The sequence below is a fragment of the Saccoglossus kowalevskii genome, chromosome 15 (assembly GCF_978046115.1).
Source record: "Saccoglossus kowalevskii chromosome 15, keSacKowa6.1, whole genome shotgun sequence".
NCBI classification, from domain to species: Eukaryota; Metazoa; Hemichordata; class Enteropneusta; family Harrimaniidae; genus Saccoglossus; species Saccoglossus kowalevskii.
Window position 1 is genome coordinate 28,091,633 of NC_140655.1, and position 20,540 is coordinate 28,112,172.

Sequence of the window (20,540 nt, forward strand, 5' to 3'; positions counted from 1 at the left end):
GGTATACTTGTCACTGCCTGCCAAATGAACAATTCTACAGTCGCGGTATCTTGACCATACAACGGTAGTACATCTATAGTCTCTTAAATAGGAACCGTTTTCAATGTCAAAGGCACACCTGTCTCTTCTTATTACAGTCAATGTTATTGCTGTTCATTTCCTTCTACGCCAAAAAAAAACAAAAAACAAACAAACACGTAATATATTTTTCGCTTGCAACTTGCAACAAGTTTATATCGTTGGCAAACTTGTACGAACCACCCATTACGAATAACTAGTATGTGCAGAACAATCAATGTTTATGCTGTTTATATGTACAATCGACTCCTCCTGAGACGCCCTACTATACGGTTTATTTGCTCCATAATTTGTCTAACGTATTAACATTCAGTCCATCAGAAGACTTATTTTGTAATATATACATAGCTATCTGTACAACCAATGTCTTTATTACTATTATATACGACGAATTTATCTAACGGCATTCGATATTTTTGCTCTTTTTGGGATTTTTAAAGAAAGATAATAAATAATACCACATCGTTTTACAGGATGTAATTAAAAATTATTCAAAATTTTCTGTCTACGTGGTAAAAAAATATCACAATTTCACGTCGCATATTGCAATCAATTTTATTTCAGAACATACGGTACTGGTGTATGTGTGTGTGTGTGACGTCACTGGGATGCTATTAACGATGGGGTGACCTGAATCTAAGATTATAAGCCCAATAACCGTTACATTATTTTTACGGTAGACTTGCCACATTGAGGACTGCAAACAAGATGGCCGTCAGCATCATGGACACGGAAAATGAAACGAGTTTGTTTCTTGGCTCTTTCGGAAGTGATTCTATGGATGAAAGTTTGGACAATCAAAATGCATCAGATAATGCAACTAGTGTGGAAGGTGTTTTTCCAGTGAGCACGGTCGGCGTCGGCGTGTCTCTTGCAGTGATGGAGGTAGTGCTAATCGCCGGGAATTTACTGACTCTCTTTGTTATCAAGCGTTTCAGACGGAAAGCCGTGCCTGACGTACTTGTCGCAGCTCTCGCCGTGTGTGGCCTCATCACCGGAGTGTTCCCGATACCCGTGGCTATACACAGCTACTTGAATACTTGGAATCTTACCAATAATACATCCTTGTGCGACTTCTTGGGATGGATATCCTTCGCTTCCATCGCTGGATCTATGTTCGTGTTGACTCTGATGGCGGTCGATCGATACCTAACTATATGTAGACCAATATTTTATAAAACCAAAGTGACGGCGAAAAAGACGTTATTTGTGACAACTGGTGGGCTCCTTGCAATCTGTTTCTTCGCTGCCATTCCGTTAATGTCTTCCGAACACATGCGACCTTATGGCACCCATGCAGCCTACTGTCACTTCGACTACGGCGTCACGTCCGCGGCCGCGAAAACTTTCTCCATAACGGTCCTTATTATCGGATATTTCTTTGTCGTCGTCGTCCTCGTCTCGTATGTCTCCGCCGTCTGCGCGCTGAGAAGATTCATCGCCAACAGAAATCACATGACACGCAGAGTATCCGTAATCTCGGAGGAAATCCCAGGGCTCGTCACAAGTCCAGGTTTCCATGGCAACCGAGGATCTCCCGGATCATCGGAGCAAAGTTTAAAACTCGAAGCACAGTTTACTAGAATGAGTTGGGTATTATTGATGGTATACTGGATCACGTGGACCCCTTTACTGGTAAGCTCATCTTCCATAAAAAAAAATCAATAGTCATTTTCAAAAAACAATTTATCATAGCCGTTGATGGCGCTGTCTGATAATGGGGACGAGCAAGCCACAGATAACATAAATTGCCCAACTGCACTACACGCTATTCTACGCATTGTACATTCAGTGTGTGTACAAGTTATTGTGAGTTACGGGGAAGCGTATATAAGTCAATTACAGAAAAATGCTCACAAAGGTGCTTCTTATTTCAAATTTCACAAAAGCCTTAAAAAGGGGTCCCTTGCCCTCGCTACTGAATTAAGGCACTATTACGTGGCCCTGAATGCGACCTAGCCGATTACGGGCTGTAACGATTTCAAAGATGACAATGGATTTACGAGATTTGATCAGCAATTGTAATTCATCACGTGGCGGATTTTGGATTATATCGAAACCCATCCAACTAAATCTAAATATATAGCGTCTTATACATAGTATAATCAGTTCATGTTGAAAGTAGTTCAAACCAATATATCAGTACCCCCCCCCTCCCCTAAGGCTTTTATAGTTTATGGAAACTGGCTATTGCATTTTACGTTCGAAACTGAAATGTACTGATAAACAGGTGAAATATTTGCCAAACAATTCTCTAAAAGCTTATGAGGGCAACGTTAGATGACGCAGAGGAAACCATGGCTTAAACCATATTATGCGGCCGGGGTAGTATCACGTCAAAACGCCTAGAGTAAATGTGTCTGTTTACATCGTCGTTGTATATGTTCGTACCCCACCACGTCAGCCAATTCGCAGATACTCCGTTGTAATTAGTCAATTCGACATATTACATGAAATTTAGAGAGCGTACTATGCGTTCAGTGCATTAAAAGACTTATTCATGCTTATTTTACTGATAACTCTAGATGAATTTGGTATCATAAAATTAACACTCGTGTGAATATTGAATTTCATCCGTATGTAGGTATGTAGGTATGTAGGTATGTATGTATAATTGTTTCCTTCACAATCAGTTAATTTAAAACCTACTTAATCCGGCTTCGGTAAAGAATATTCAACGGTTGATAATATTTTTAATACTTATCTAGGCTGAGAGCGCATTTATGTAATTTTCATAGGCTTTTTCAAAGCCTTTGATAGGATAAATCATGCAAAATTATGGTAGAGGTTGACGACTAAGGGTTTTTATCTCTCTTCTTCTTCAACTAAGTAAAGGAATATATATATATCGCACAGCGTGTCTGGTGATGCGTAAATGGCTAAACGAGGCTGATTGAATTACACGGCCTATTAAAACCAAAATCCTTCTTTTCAAATATGGGATTGGCTTCGTCTGGCTTGAACAAAAATGTTGGCAATGTTTCAAATGTTTATTTGTTTTTTTAAACTTAGTATCTCAAAGAATTGACAGTGACTGACTGCAAGGAAGAGCGGAATGGCAATATTGTAGTATGGGACCCTGGTTTGCCTATGATACAGCTAAATTGCTCACAATTAATGTAGATATTGCTTCCCGTGGAAACACTTTATGTAATGTTGAGCGAGTTTGTGATTGAAAATGAATTACATTCCTTCGATAAGCCCTCTATACCATGCTATAAGGAATGATCGTTTGTCTGTCATCAAGTGGCTTTACAAATTCTAAAAAAAAAAAACTTGTAAAACAATTTATCCATTGATTATTTTCCCTTTTACAGTACCACGTGACCATGTTCACTTTGCATACATTTATTGAAAGTTGAATCATTTTTTTTTAGAAATTGGGTAGTCACGTGTCTTGTACGATAACTTTATTTTTTCGACCATCCTATTTCGGCGAACAAGCTTGTTAGGGCAAGGCAAACGTTTCTTTGAATTACGATGGTCGCTAATGTCATGACACGATAGAAAAAAACTGACAGTATTACGATACGAATAATTCATTGGACGGATTTGGGGGTTAGTCATGATCTCTACTTAAACCTCAGACAACTAATTGGTTGTCTGAACTTGAACATACTACTGAGCAAGCGTAGAAAGGAGCACGCTTTCCTTGTTCACATGGATATCATTTTCTCTAAAACTACAATGAAGGAAGGTTAATGTTCCTCACTAAATACTCGCATACACGAAATCAAAGCATTCTTATTTAAATGTATGGTCCTATTTTACCGAGGCTTGAGTCTACTTTGCCCACTCGTGGAACCGTGTCGTGCTCCATGGGTCACGAGCATTAACAAACAACAGAGTCAAGACGATATAGATGCTGACAATCCGCGGCGTCTGTCGAAACAAAACACTAAATCGTTTTTTATGTTTTGTTGACGCTTTCTATTGTGATGAATCTAATTTTATTCTTTCGCTGGATCTTGTGCGTCTAAGTTCTCGTAAAGAAGCGATCACGTTATATGCTGGTTGAATGTCTTATACAAGATCACTGAACATTGTTCATATTGTGGAGGGCAAGGCAGCGCTTAGCGTCGCTTGGGACAGGTTTTGTTCTTTCTGTGCCATGATAGCGTGGGTGAGCACGCTAATAATACAACAATACCCGGCTGGAATACAGCAGCCTTATCTGATAGTCATTCAGGCGTTGTGGAGAGAAATTTCGTCACTGGTAATTGTCGCTGCGTTGCATGTTTGTCTTTAGTTCACTGTGATTCAGTATTGTATACACCCGCTTTGCAACACCGACGCTAATCTATAGAAGCGCTGATATGCAGACGTGTCGTTCTGGTGTTTGTAGAACCCCAGTTTAGCAAAAACTGAATACCCTCCTTGCTCATACGGATTGGACGAAACGCGTGTACACACTACGCGTATACTGTTGCCGCTTATAAATAACTCGAACAGCAAGACGATGTGAAATTATTCGGTGCGTTCATTTACTTCAAGGTGACGTAAGTTGATTACTAGTATCTTCTCGCATATACGCTTTATTTGTATCAAAAATACATTTATTATGCTACTAGTTCCGAGGGCTAGGATTTTAGCTATGTCCTATTTAGCATAATGCGCAACCTACCAGGGCATGGTCATTATCCCGTGGACAGTTTCCTCGGTCTGCACGAAACAGCAGCGGGAAGTGGAAGTTGATGACGTACTTCGAAGACGGACGACGACAAAACTTTTGGTGATAACAACCGATTTACAGAAGATTTTGGCAAGACATTCTGTTTCTGTCGGTGAACTTTGGCGATTAGGCACGCTTTGCTTGTTGTTCACTCCGATCGTTCGTGACAAGACAACGTAATAGTCGTTCACTAAAAAATCCTACAGGTGTATATTTCCCTCGATGTCACGAAACCCTGACAGTGCAATTCCATTATACGGAAAGGTTGTTTATTGATTAATTCGTACACTGATTGATTGATTCGCCACATTTACGTTCAAATGAGAGTTGAAAAAAAAATGACGATTAATGCATCTCGATATTCCCGCAGATAATGCCAAACTTTCAGCTGCTCCGGTATACGTGATATTGAAACGGTGACGTCACATAATGACGTCATAATAACGCAACATATCCAATAATCAGTTAAAAACTATCAATAACCTAATCAAATTTTAATTGCATGTCAACATCGGAGACGGTCTTTGTTAACACCGCATTGCACTGGTTGCCACGGAACGCTTTGACAACTCGCGAATGACAAGGAAAACAATAAGCAAATAAATCACATTTGTGTTGGTTTTGTACCCGATTTATTTCCCATGGCCGTGATTACTTCTACTACTACTACTGTGGTAATATTAGTACGTAGTTTTCAAATTTTTTCGTGTGTTTTACTTTTGCTTTGGAACGGGTAGGAAGAACTGTAACCTCCTGGTGATGAAGACAACCCTGAGTGAAACTGTCCTACTTGCAAGATACCATAGCTTAACGTTACCATTTTTATTTTAAATCACCAATACTATTACGTATTGACGGGCCAAGCATATGGATTTATATATTTACTATGCTTGGTGTTTGGAGTCAGCGGTACTTGTCAGTTGACCTGCCGTGCTTCACCACACCACGCATAGTCAGTCAGTGATCACGCTGTTGTTGATATGATGTGTTTTCAATATACATATAGTAAAAAATGTTATGTTTACAAATAAATAAAAGGGCAATAATCTGCGTTTTCGTGTCATTTTCCGCATAACTTTGTATTCCGTGTAACACTGAGCCAATATGACATGTGTGATATCAAATGAAAACTTACAGGGGCAACATGTTATTGAGTTCATTCTGGCACATAGTCAGCAAAAACGTGAATTATTTTGTTCGGACTATATTACATTTCATCATATACACACATCAGGCTTGGCATTGACATTGGTAACCTTTCCGGTACCATACTTCACTTTAGTTCAGTTTTACATAATTTAATAAATAATAAACAATAACTGCATGTATGAGCAAAAATTATTTTTACAGTTTTTACTAACAAAGCAAAACGGAGGAAAACTTACAAACGATTTTCAATTAATCGTTTTTCGCCACCCGCCGAGTCCTTTCCCTCATAAGAAGCGTAACTCTCTAAATAAGTGCTTTGTTCGTTTTATTACAACAAAAGCTCTATTTATCATATACATGTTTTAAAAATCGCCATTTCCTTATGTATTACAGGGAGTCGTCACAGCTGCTCAACTTGGCCAGCAAGTCGGCGCACTTGTTGATTTCATTGCAGTGCGCTTGGCTGTTCTAAACTCTGTCGTCAACCCATTCATTCTGCTTTGTTTATATGGTCCATACCGCAAAGGATTACGGGATATCATATATAGAGTGTGTTCAGCCTTTCGCGAAAAAAGGAACCTTACGCCTCCGTCCAGTAAGTATGCCGTCATATTGTTGTGTTAAATTCGTAGTAGTTTATAAACGGAGATGAATACCTACTCAGACTGGAATCGACTTTTAAGCTTTTCGTTCTCTATTGCGTTTTTGCCAAGATCGTCTATTGCCTTGATGGCGAGGCTGCGGAGATGGTCACATCGCACGGGATGTGTAGGGGCGGGGGATTCTCGCAACATGGTCAAACATTAAGTTTTTTGAAAACATACCCAGTTGAATCGGTGGTTTTTTCGGGTAGTTTAAAATTAGTCTTTTCCAACCTGCTGCTTCGACAACTTCGAAAGGTCCGTAACACCATTTTCCAAACACAGGGAACACGCACGTCCCAGCGAATTTACTATAGTTACCTAATTTGCATAATGAAACTTATGGCGGGTTTAATCAATCTATAAGCTTATTAAATCCATATTGAATAGACTAGTAGACTTGGCCCACCTTTATGGGTGAAAGCTGTCATCGGAAACAACTTGTTTTTTCTTCCTTTTTTATATTAAAAGTATTGAAAAAATCCTTTTCTGAATTCGGCTTCGTTACACGTCAGTGAACACGGACGGCGGCAGGACACTGGCAGCTGCAACCGACACTGCAGTCTATTTCCCAGAGGTGAAATTTCCAGCTTTATGACACACGCATTTCAGCTTCTGGAAACTGTACGATAATGGCAAGTCAAGTATATGCACGACGGGGGTCATTTTCTGATAGATCTAATACAAGGATAGATCAATAGGAAGCTTAAAACGCGGCGACAACAAGTGTAGATCTGATAATAAAACCAGAACGGTAAAATGAACGGGCATCGACAGCTGTGAGAAATGATTGCAATTAAATAAAATTGCTGGTATCATTTGAGCAGACTTTCGCGCTTTAATATTATGTATATCGAGTAAACAATCGCACGATAACAACGAGTAGTTGAATATGCATAGTAATTGATAGTATCCAATATCTATGTATGCTCAGTGCGCCATATTATCCGGTCACGTACAACTAATTCATCAACCAACATAATATTCAAAAGGGCGGCAGTGGTGTTCAGAAGTTACCATCGTGACTCAATCAATCTCGTGTTACCGAGTATGTTTAAAGCGAGTTTTATTCAGTTACAGGGAAGCCCGGCGATTCGTACCAATAACTGTCGAACTTAGAAATTGTGAGAAACTCTGAAACAGTTCTTTATGTCCACGAATTTGCAAAAGTATTCAATTCAAGCGATTTACTTATTCGCATGTTGAATAATAAATTTGACCAGTTTGCACCGATTGGTTGAATTGCAACACGTGTTACTACAAAATATACCATAACCGTGAGCATTTACTGTTACAGTTTTCACCTCATGCAATAAACAACTTGGTGATGACTCAGTCTTCGTTCGCTTGTCATAGAGGCGACACAGTGTTAAGTGTAGAAACAGAAAAAAATAAAACCTATAAAATAGAACCTATACAGTATCCATGCAATATATTAGTAAGCTAACATTTGTGTGCGTACGTAACGTTCCAGATCACGTGACCATTATGCTAATAACATGCAAATAGTTAAAAATGAATTCATTGTTGAAACATAAATTTATCTTCCTGCTGTCTTGGTACACGTACGTAATCTATATATAGTAAATATCTATTCATCCGTGTATTCATCTGGTACCATTTTGTACCATAAATTATAAAAATAAATATAAATAATAAACGAAGCTGATTAAAACTTAAATATCATATACCATATAATTGCAGGTCCCGCTAACGATCATTGCGCACATATCGGCACTTTTATTGTCTGAGAAATGATAGAGTACAAGTCTCAAAATTTTCAGCCAATCTCACTCCAAATCGCAAAAAATATTCAAATTCCTTGTGTATATTTAAGGATAGTTTTGTACATATATCACAAAACTACGAGTCACAGCTGTTTATAGAGTATTACACATCGTTACACAAAACCACCGTCGGACATATAAAGTTGTGACTATATAATAATAAGGACATTCACATGAACGCAGTTATGACTAGTGTCAACACTTGTATGCAGTGAGTCAAAGGTCAAAATAGAAAGGCTCGTGAATTCAGATTCAAATGAGTGCCATTCATAATGCGCATAGAACGAAACAAGTGGACATCTAAACACTTTAGAGAAACAAACAGCGCGTGAATATAGCTTGAATGTTATCGTGTAATTGCGTCCATTGTTGGAATGACGTCACCTTTATGTTAATAAGGGTCAATAAACAAGAATTCTTATGTCAGCGGCTGACATTTGTATGTTGTTTGCTTCAACAACTCATATATACGAAATAATAATGAAAAAAAAAGTGAGAGTCGGGCATGCCAACTTCTTTCAAGTTAAGGCGTGGTCTTCGAATTGTTCGATTATAAACAAAGCTTGTTATCCACCGGGGTTGCCATGGAGATTTGTTTTCGCGGTATTTACGTTTTTAACAAAAGTGTGTTTTCCTTTTGTGATGGAGTCGCACGTACTATGATGACATATGTCCAGTGAAGGGCGGCATTGCTCCCACCTGGTGTACCGTATACGCATCGTAATCAGCGTCACAGATGAACAGTCCCGGTGAAAGGTATACATGATCGTTTCTCTACACCACTTCCGACGTATCAAACGACGTTGTTATTTTGATCGACGCTGGTTAGCCCCGGGGTGATGGGGTATAACTCCCAGTCGAGTGCGGCGAGTGTATAAAGTGAATCGTTTCCCACGATAGCATAATTTATGTTCTGACAGCCCAGATACATAAACGTTCTCTAGTTGCCTGAGATTTATGGAAGTTCTTCAGAATCAAGGGATGCTTTGAGCGTGGACGCTCTCTCGCCAAATATAGTGACATGTATTCGAAATAACCTGGGCCGATGGAACAACAAACATACGCACAAAAAGTTCCATGAGTCGTAATTTCTTTTGTCTGCGCTTATTAGTTTATAAATTGAGATATCTCTCCCAATTGTTTGATCACATTCAATCCCAGATTCTGATGTTATTTTTTTTCTTTTTTTTTCAGATCCTTGGAATGATCGTCATCGCTCCTCCATTCCAGGTACGAATAGTTCAAGATCAACGCCAACGACACCAACGCTACATCACAACAATTTAGGCACACCCAGAAGGTCAGTTGATCTCATACCTATTACCCCAACGGCGTTAGCACCGCCAGAGGTGTGCATATCGTGTTAACATCGCGTAGATAACTACACGCACCGATAACTCACCTAATTGCCGCGATGTGACACCACATGATGCATGTAGACGTATAAGTAACATGTCCAGGATTTTAGAATCGTTCCTTCGAATCCATTTGTAGCTCCCGTGTGCGCAAAGCACAAATGGGAGGTAATACTTATCCGCTCGTCTGTCCGTATGTGTGTCTGTGTCAAATTTTGTTCCACTGATATCTCAAGAACCACTGACAGGATTGAAATGAGACTTTGCACAATGCTATTATAACATGAGGACCAGATAATCCGTGTATGTTTATTAGATAATTTGCATAATAATTTGCACATATTGCATTGATATTGCATCAATATAAATATTAATGAACTATTTTCATTGTTTTTGTTTGAAAATTAACATTCAAGTGGATTAAGACTAAACACTGTTTTTGTAGTTCAATATCAAATGACATTTTGAAATTAATCTGTGTGTGTGCATTAACTAGTTAGCTTACTAGCTGACTGCGTGTTTATTTGAATAGTCAATCCTAGCTTGAGAATTAATCTTTACATAAAAATTGCTAATTTGCATACAAATTAACTAATTTCATTTACATTGTGGTCAAATGGATTGAACATTTATTCAATTTACTCGAACAGGGAGAAACTTTGTACATGCTTGTTATTTCACCAAGACAATACCTCCATGCATTCTTCAACTAAAAACTAGTGCACGGTATACAAGTATCAACGTGTCTGCTTGAACGACATAGTAAATAACTCATTACCGTCATTACCTGACAATTTTTATGACCCCCCTCTACATCCATCAATATTAGATTTCTATTTATTCCCGCATACCTTTGCTACTTCTTTCGAAATGGTATTAACTACACTAAACCGCCCCGGGGATGGCGACCACTAGACCCATTTTGAAGACCACGGAGCTGTTTCATGCACCAATACTAAACAGGGGTGAACAACAAGTAGTAACCCATAGTATGTAACATAACGCCAATACAATTACATGGCATGTGCCTTGTTATGCTGACTGGGATACACTTCCTGATTAGGCTGTCGAATATTCACCTACTGTTTATATGCCATCATATCGTGACTACCTGTTTGACATAGTTTTGTCTTGTTCACATTTGTATAGATGCCTGAGTATGGGAGATATAATTTCAGCGACAAGACATGAGAGAGCCGAGAGCCCACCACCTGTAACGTTGGCAAGGGCCGCCAGTACCAAGTCAATCCTCGCTAACAGACCACGCCCCCATGGCACTATACGGAAAGCCCAGAGCGTACAGTGGAATGAACGCGTTACTATAGCAGGAGAACAGCCAGGGAAAATATCTATCGATACGCTCAAACACCATGGACGTTCACGATCAATCCCACGAACTAAACTGGAAAAATATGTACCCAGCGACTTAGACTGGAGTGATTCGGAGTCGTGTAGTACATGTTCTGGTAGTTCCTATAGCGACGATTGCTATAGCGACGAGTATTGGAGTGACGGTGAGTTTAATTCATACCCGAAATTCATATTTGAACTACATACATACTATACCATCGCCCGGCTTTATCTAAGAACAACACTCTATCACTCATTTTCATTCGCCGGAATGGGACCTTTAAAGCCCCACAAACGTCGAGTAGCGCGCGTTTGCATTTCGTGTAAATAAACACGTGTCGCCATATGAAAATTGGTGCTTACAAGTCTTAGTAGGGGATTTGGATTATAACACGATCTAAATCCAACGTTAAGCCTATAAACGTTCCATTGTTTTTAGTGCCAAACCCCTTTGTTAAGTACAACAACAAATATTTCGTTGGTGTTTGTGAGCTCTTGTGTGATTGGTCAATGCATGGACAGCTCTTCAACTTCCGTGTTTTACTCCCTATCAATTTGGGCCCTGTTTAACCATAGACAGTATTGTAGTATAGTAACACCAATGTCAAACGCCGTATGCCTAACGTAAGCTGGGCTAGAATATTATGATGAGCAAGTAAACAATGACGTCATATTTACTTCGATGCGATGTCACTACTTTCGTATCGAACTACAAGTATCTTTCCCCAAACGAGTCGTTTTCTTTCCGCAATACGCATCTTCCGAACACACAATAGTTATCAGATGTTCTCGTGAACGTGGTTCACGAGTAAAAAATATGACTTTTAATATATATGTTCCTGTTTAATTGAATAAAATTTAGTTTCAGACGGCAGTAATGTTTCCGTACATGCTATATTCAGTCTGTACCCCGTTTTCGACAAAATATTTGAATATTTTTGTTTTCATGATGCATGAATCTTATTATGTTATTGTTTACCGACTATGCTCGTTTTTTATTTTTCTCTGCCACGCATTTTTTTTTCAAACAGACTTTGAATCCGTATGTTCTCTCGTCTTTCACCATCTTGACTATAGCGCACACTCTTTCAACTGGAATTCATGTCTAAGGTTGTACCCCGTTTCGACAAAATACTCGAATATTTTAGTTTTCATGATGCATGAATCTTCTTATTATGCTATTTTCCACCGACTGTGCTCATTTTTTGCTGTTCTCTGTCTTGCACTTATTTTGAAATTAACTTTCAATCCGTCCGTTTTCATGTCTGTCGTCATCTTGACTACCTAGTCACACTCCTTCAAGCGGACTGCATGTGTAAGTTTGTACCCCGTATTCGACAAAATACGCGAATATTATTGTTTTCATGATGCATAATTCTTCAAATTTTGTTATTTTCACCGACTACACTTGGTTTTTGTTGTTCTCTGTCTCGCATTATTTTTAATAGACTTTCATTCCGTCACAATCCCTCTATCATAGAGATAGAGGGACTGTGGATAAACACATGGTCGTTTTACCGGTCGGAAATTAAGCGATATGCTGTTGATTAAAATGTTATGAAAGCGAAATATTGGGCGAAATGAGTATTGATGCCCATTTATAGCTTGACATGCGTCACGAAATGGCGACATGGTTAGAGTTGCTAGTACCATGGAAGGCACTAATCCATGGTATTACCAGTACTAGTATATACGGGGAGGGAGTCCAGAGAGGGAACAGCCAGCATCCCTTTTACGGGAAAACGTGAAATCTCGACGGATTTGTTTCGTTCTCACATGTAATATTAGGTTTTGCGTTCTTCTGAGTTCAAAAAAGATGACTAAATCAGCCAAAAAGCAAGTGTTTAGAGACATGCCTATGCAGAAGTTGGTTTGCCAGTACTTAATCCATTTTTAACACCTAGGCTACTCTATTGACATTGGTTGTTTATTTCATGGATTTGGCACTTGAGGTGGCTGATAAGCCGTGTCGAAAACGTGCACAGAATGGTCGTTTTGTGCACGTTTTCGACACGGATTAAAAACCAGTTGTAAGCACAAATTTTCATATGGCATAGAACCTTATCAAACACGACGAAGGTTACGCTTTTTGTTATTCATTTCTGTGGAAAATCTATCTTTATATACAAGTTCTAGGACACGATGTGTATACAAAGTTCAGTTAACACTCGAACGCTTCAACATTGAGGACATTCTCAAACTAAGCCAAGCGTTACCAAGAATCCCGAAAAGCATACGACCTCGACATGATCTTGATTTGTGGGATTAGTGTCCTCGTACTATGGGATTGTATTCAAAGTAACACAATATTAAATAAAACACGCTCAAACTGAACTAAGCCCACTTGTTCGAATTAATATTACATTGTATTATGTTTTTTTTTTCTCGGGTGGCGCTTGTCAAAACTAATGTGTTTCAGATAATACCTTAATTTTAAATGACGTTGTCATTTTGAACCACATCGCCCATCTTATTTACGCCTGAAACAACGACTTACTGAGAATAGTGTAAACAAAAATCTTTGATACTCGTTGCTCGGTATGCTATTGGCTGATGTTCACCAATAATTATGATTTTTTTTAATTATAATAGGTTTTGAATAGTTTTGGCGAACTATATTTTGATTGAAAATTAACATTACAAATTTATTTTATACCAATTCTATACTGATGCAAAGAAAAATAGAAAATACTTTTATGGTCAATGCGTTTTTTTATCGAAGCACGCTCGCGTGGTTTTGCATTGCTTGAATTTCCTTTCATCTGTTTTCAAATTTTTGACACACAGTTTTAAACTCGGACAAGCGTGATGACCAGAATCATGAACATTTGTTCTTAATTTACGCGTGCCTAATACATATTTTTATTTCATTTTCAGAATGCTGCAATTCTCGTGGCATTGACGAACAGTATGAGGAGAAGTCCCACCACCGACAACACCGAAGAACGAAATCTCTTTCACAACCACAAAGAGTAACCACCCGTGATAGTTTTACTTCACATCGATTTAGCTACAGTGAATATGATGATGTTAGAACCCGTAGCCATGGCGACCACAGTAGAGAAGATCGAGAAGTGTCAAGTGGTAACGCAAGGGCTAATCCACGCGACACACGTATAAAGAGCGTGAGTGAAGAAAGCCAACGTAAAGATGATGTTGCCAATGGCGATCCTAGAAAAAGAACCACAAGTGAGACCGCGGAGAGAACAGAAGATAGGAAAGACAAAAGTAGATCTAATATTCAACGTAGAGGTCGCAGCCGGTCTGCAGAAAATATTCCAATCAGGATAGAAACTTGTTTGTATCGCCACTCTGGGTTCAGACCGTGTTTTCGGTGCCGAGCGTTGTACGGTAGAACATACTCGGGATGCAAGCACATAGAAGAGAAGTTGAAATCTACAACGAAAAGTGATGTCAATGATGATTCTTCCGTTGTGGAAAACGAAGTAAAAACAGGCGAAGATAGAGTTATGGTTAGAACGATAGAGGGCAGAAATCCACAAATGTATAATTTGATTTTTCAACATGTTATGGGATCGCAAAAGAAGAAATCCCACGGACGAGAACATTCTCAAATATCACAGGAACAATTAAAAGAGCCGCCCGTCAAATCAAGTGACACAAATAATCACAATGAGACGCGAGAGATTTTTGTGGAAAACAATGACACAGATAAAGAATGCGATGCCGCTGGAGTTGTCGTTGTCAACCGATCGTCGCTAGCCAGACATGGCGCCATCCCCAAGGTTCGCCGCACTACGCAGGAAAAAGGAAAATTATCGCACAACACAGACATTTCAACGAGAAAACAGACAAAAATGGACCAGTCAAAAAAGATAGACAATCACAGGACAAACAATCCCACATTTCAACGGCCAGCTGCCGTCGATTTTCAGCGAGAAAAATGGCCCGGTGTAATTTGTCACAGCGCTGATTCCCCTACTATCCGTGTTGCGAAAAACAAAGCTATTGTTGAAAAGCACGTGACCACCGGACATGCAAATAGTGTGCAGCATCACAGCGAATCGGAATTCGCCGCGCCGTCACGTGACGTCGTAGTTAGCGATCTGGGACTACAGCGACAATTGGCGGACACTGCGCCAGAAAGTATCGCAGACAGTGGCATGAGTGACGTTCCTCCAGAAATGTACTACCCCAGCAGCGGTAACGTCTCGGAAAACGAAATTCCGTATAACCAGTACGTAAGACGAATTCGGAGCAACAAAAAGGAAAACGGAAATGAAAGGACTCATAGTGAAAAGAAAATATCTATTAAACCAGATGGAAAAGAAAATGAACATTTCCGTAGAGCGACAATGCTGGACGGTAATCACCAGTCGGTACAAAAACGCAGCAGCATAAGTTCAGGGATCGGCTCGTCCACAGAATGCTCCGATGGAACAGCACCACACAAACACTTTCCGCCAATGCCAGTGAAATTGACACGTAAATACGACGAAAACGGTTTTGTTAACTCTGGATACGTTGCCGGCAGTGACTCGGACGTCGTATCCAATAGCAAGCACCCTGTCATCTCTCCAAATCACAAAACCCCGTCTCCAAGGAAACAAAACAAAAAAAGAAGATCGTCGAGGTCACCGTACGACAAATCGGAAGGAACAAAGAAGGATTCAAGTATGTGTTCGAATTGTGGCTGTCACCTCAAGAATAAGAAACCCGGGAAGACGCCAAGCGCTAGCATTAATAAAAATGAAAGCAAGTCGTACAGTAGACACGATTGCCATGGCATCATTGGCGACCATCCACACCAAAGTCCAGAACACAATTATGTTGAAGATTATAGTTTTACCCACGACAGCGGTTCCCCTGAAATTCGCAATTCACCGAGGGATTTGTTAAGAATTTCACCAGCAATAGTATATCGTTCAGAAGTTAAAATAAAGCTGAAAAATGAACCGGAAGATTTTAGCAACGAACGGTACAATCACGGACAAAAACAAATGTGGCAAAGTTTACAAGAAAGAAACCTTGAGGGCGCTCTTGCATACGATAACGCGAATTTCGAGGCTGACGTGGACGACGTGTTCAGCAGCGAAGAAACAAATACTGATATGCAAACCGAGCTGAAAATATTGAATAAATACCCACCTCAAATCAAAACCAGGCGAGCACACAGCAAACCAGGGAGTACTCACGAAAGAACAATTTGTAAACCAGGGGGTACTCACGAAAGAAAAAATAGTAAACTAGAGGGTACTCATGATAACGATAAAAAAGGTTACGATATACCTCGTCAAAGAAGGCCGGTAGTATTGAATATGATAATGAATACTGGGGTATCTGAAGTTTAGAAGAACACTTTTTCAGGCATCAGAGCAATTCACAATTACAAGTTTCAGTAAAATAATATCTTCTTATCGCCGTGCGTTTGTGTAGAACAATGTGCCTTTCCTAAATGTGCTTTCTTTACCTGTATCAGGTGACAGACAGACATGGCCAGGTATATTCATGTTGTTCCCTGTGTCAATACCGATCTGTGTAGAAACACTGCATATTATTTCACGATTTTATGAATAACTGATATTTGTATCTTGACACACATGGGTTTAACATCACTGCCAACTTCTTCTGACATACTGATTATATAGATGAACATTATTATTTTTTTTACTTTTTTGTTGATATTAAAAATTGTAAATAAAATTTCTTATTATTTTGATACATTTATTCAGGTTCAAGTTCATGAACGTTTTTATTATTTTCTATCAGTTGGACGAGGCTATGACGTCATTCGTGTAACCTACAATACAGTCATGGTTTGAGTTAGTATGAGAATATTGCTGTAAGACAAATTTGAGGTCGACACGTCTTTTCTAAATTTCTATAACGTTATAATATGCTTACCATTGGATCTTATGATATGGTGTTTGGCCTAGTATCCAAATAACTTATGTCGTAATCTATGTAGGAGAAATGAAAACAAACTAAAACATTTGGAAATGTAAATGAGATATTATTTGAAATATCCCAGCATCTATAAAGGCCAATCATATTAATGATGTTCAAGCCTTCAAAATGGCAACGGAACGCAAACATATATATTTTGAAAACTGTTTCCGCGGAATGCAATAATAAGTTATTGTTTTATGTTCAGGCTAATTATAAAATTTTGAACACCTATTACTCCACTAATCACGGTTTACAAAGTTCTATGAGGTTTCTCATCACATGTTATTGTGTTAAAGTTTGTGCAAAACAAGCCCCAAATAAGACATAAATATTACCTCCAGGGGCATGACTATTTAAAATAATGAACCAGTTGCAATACGATCTAGAAACGCGAGAACTAATTAATCGAGATACAAAGTCGCCAACTGTCTTTTGTTTAGGAAACCAGTCTAGGTAATTTGTAGTGTACTATCCGTTTCTGTAAACAGCGTCAGAATAATTTGGGTAAATAGTTTAAACGAAGAGAAATCTGTCGTTGCAAGAAATGTGACGGCCAACAACTCCGATACTATATAAGAATATATTAAATAAGTCTGATTAAATATTTATGATACACAGTCTTTGAGAGATTTACCAATAACTGAAAATTGCCTGAAAAATAAAGAAAGTCGTTACAAAGTTCGTAAAATCGTTTCGAGGGCGGGAAAGTGCCTTAAACGTATATAATGCCAGAGAGTCAACTTGGAGCTGTCTGGAAATTCGTGAAATCATCAAAACCAAGACGGGAAGTATTGAAATCTGTCTGTAAAACCTTGTGAGGTCCTTTCGGAAGGCGGAGAGATTGGTTTTAAAGTATTAAATTCCGTCTGCAAAGTTTGATATATCGCTTTAAAATGCGATAAAGTTTCATGAAAAGTCACAATAGCAATTTTTGAAAGCTCACTTTAAAAAGTGTTAAAGGCGGAAAAGCACAGAGTCACCTTGGAAAACAATAAATTTCGCTGAGAGGTCAAGAAAGCTTGCTCCAAAGTTCAGAGAGTGGTTTGGAAGGCGGGGAAACTAACTGAAAAGTATTGAAATGTCCTTTCAAGACGTAAATGTAGGGTAAAAATTAAAGAAAGCCGCCTCAAATATCAAATGAGTCGTGTGCAATTTTTAAAGTCACCTCGGAGGCAAACCTGTTGCCCAAGATACATGAAAGCCATTTTTAAGCTCTAAAAGTCGACTCAAACCTGGAAAGCTGCATGAAAAGTCACAGAAAGCAGTCCGCAATATTTAGAGATTTGCTTTGGAAGGTGTAAGGTATTGAAAGCCGTATGTCAAATTTAAAAGTCGCGCTGACAGGCAGTATAGTTGCCTGTGAAGTCAAAAGTGTAATCTGCAAAAAAACAGAGTCGCGTTAGGAAGTAATAAGTTTGCCTGAAAACTCAGAAAGTTGGCTGGAAAGAGTGGCTTTTGAAGTCGGAAATGTTGCCTGAAAAGTCTTGTAATATATTTGCAAAGCATGAAGGCGTGAATATTGGCAATAAAAAGAAGGCCGTCTGCAAAAGCGGTAAAGTTTTCTGAAACGTCAAGGAATTCGCTTGCAAAGTTCAGAGAATAATCTTGTAGGTGCACAAGTTGCTTTAAATCAATAGAAGCTGTTTTAAAGCTAAACAATTGATTAAAAACGTGGGAAATAACCTTCTGGAAAGTTTGGGAAGTTGCTTTTGGGGCATAAAGTTGTTTGCTGGGCCATTAAAGCCATCCGCAAAGTTCAAAGAGTTGGAGGAAAAGTTTTTCTGGAAAGTTGCCTTAGAGACACGAAGGATGCCTACAAATTTATAAAAACGCTTGCAAATTTAGAAAAGTTGCTTGAAAGTTCGAAAAGTATCTTTTGAAAGTTGTCGGAAGATATCCAAAAGCTCGCAAAAGTTGCTTTGGAAGGCATAAATGTTGTCTACAAAGTACGGAGAAGTGTACGCAATGTTCGAAGTGTCGCTTTATAAGGTTAGACAGTTGCCCGAAATTTCAAAAAAGTTACTTTAGAGTCACTTTAGAATGCAGCAAAGTTGCTAAAATGTAAAGACTTACAAAAGCTTATGCAAACAAGAATTGAACCCGTGTTCTATGTATATACATGCAACCACTATTCATAAAGAACTCGACACTCATACCATAGTACCTTCCATGTTCATACAAACATCATCTGTACCATATTCAGTGTCACTACATACCATTAAAAAACTCAGCATTACTCAGCACTGTATACCATGGACCATATGTACCAAATGTGTGGTATTCCGGGGGCGAACTCGCAGTGAGAGCGCGCATATACACAACACAATACAATACAACGGACAAGACTCAAACACGACCAACGATTATAGAATACTGACAACCATATATTAGATCACGCTTCTTTATAATACCAGATATACTGGCAAACCAGGTGTACAATTAATTAGCATATCAATATAACGTGTACAGACCACGACATCACGCATCTGTGCCAGCACGTGTAACGGCGATGGAGCCAAAATACCTCATTTCTTCGCACAGTGACGTGTTGAATATTCATAATTCGATTGAGCGCCCTCCCCAGTATTTGAATAACAGTCAACATAGTAAATACGTACGTATACGCAACAACGCCGTGTACAACAGTGCAGTAAACCATAATAAGGGAACACGGTCAACTCGCTGCAGCATAATTATATTTTAGACCAAGAATATCGTCAAGTTGTTACACCATGTGCGAACATGCGGGATATCATGTCGCACTAATATGCAATTGTCCCATTAACAACTGCGCAGGCGCAGGAGTCATCATCGATTTCATATTAATAATGCGGATGTCGAACATCAAGAATACAGATTTTGTTTGTGGACATACGTATTCATATGTTGGCACTATATAGATTCAAGTGAATTAGTATTTTGATACCAGAGTCCGAATTAGCAGTATGGTTCTCAAATTGCAGTAGAGTGGCTTAGCTACAATTTGAAATGGACAACATGCTTTTAATAACTACCCGCAGGTCTCCACAGGATGACGTCATTTTGAACTTTACGTCGATTTACTAAGCTATTTTAAGAACTCATTAGTGTGGCTTGATTGTATGTATACCACGAAGCAAGGACATGGGTAAGGCAGCAATGACGTAACCTATGAATACTCACGCTAATGTGAAGACCAGAATGTTTTCAGCGATTTCACTTTAAATGTTGATGTCCAAGCATATGCCTAATTTCACTAAATTTCGTATCACGTGTCAAAAGTAGTTAAAATTTTGATTTATGTATTTTTGATGTACGACAAAAAGGTAGATTAGTCGTAGCACTAACTGTGTGTTTAACCTTTTTATATGAAGCATAAAATATAATAATAAATATAAGTATAATAATAATGATATTATATAGTGGGATATTTATAAATGTTTATTTCACGCTGGTACGATTTCGAGCGAATCCAGCACCAGAACACCCATGAATTTCGATATTTCCCGTATCACGCACGATTACTTACTCGGAACACCAAACAAAATAATTTTAGATAGCACATTCATTCAAATGGTTTTTAAATTGATGAAATTCCATAAAAATCATTCGTAATTTG

At 38.7% G+C, this 20,540-nt stretch overlaps 1 protein-coding gene across 1 annotated transcript; it reads left to right on the top strand.

The window, feature by feature from the left end:
* Nucleotides 1-942: 942 nt before the first annotated feature.
* Nucleotides 943-16,696, top strand: LOC144350011 (uncharacterized). Its single transcript, XM_085490675.1, has 5 exons — nt 943-1,713; nt 6,293-6,494; nt 9,522-9,627; nt 10,832-11,196; nt 13,910-16,696. Exons 1-5 carry the CDS (start codon nt 958-960, stop codon nt 16,342-16,344), a joined length of 3,864 nt encoding a protein of 1,287 aa, XP_085346801.1. The 5' UTR covers nt 943-957; the 3' UTR covers nt 16,345-16,696.
* Nucleotides 16,697-20,540: the final 3,844 nt, after the last annotated feature.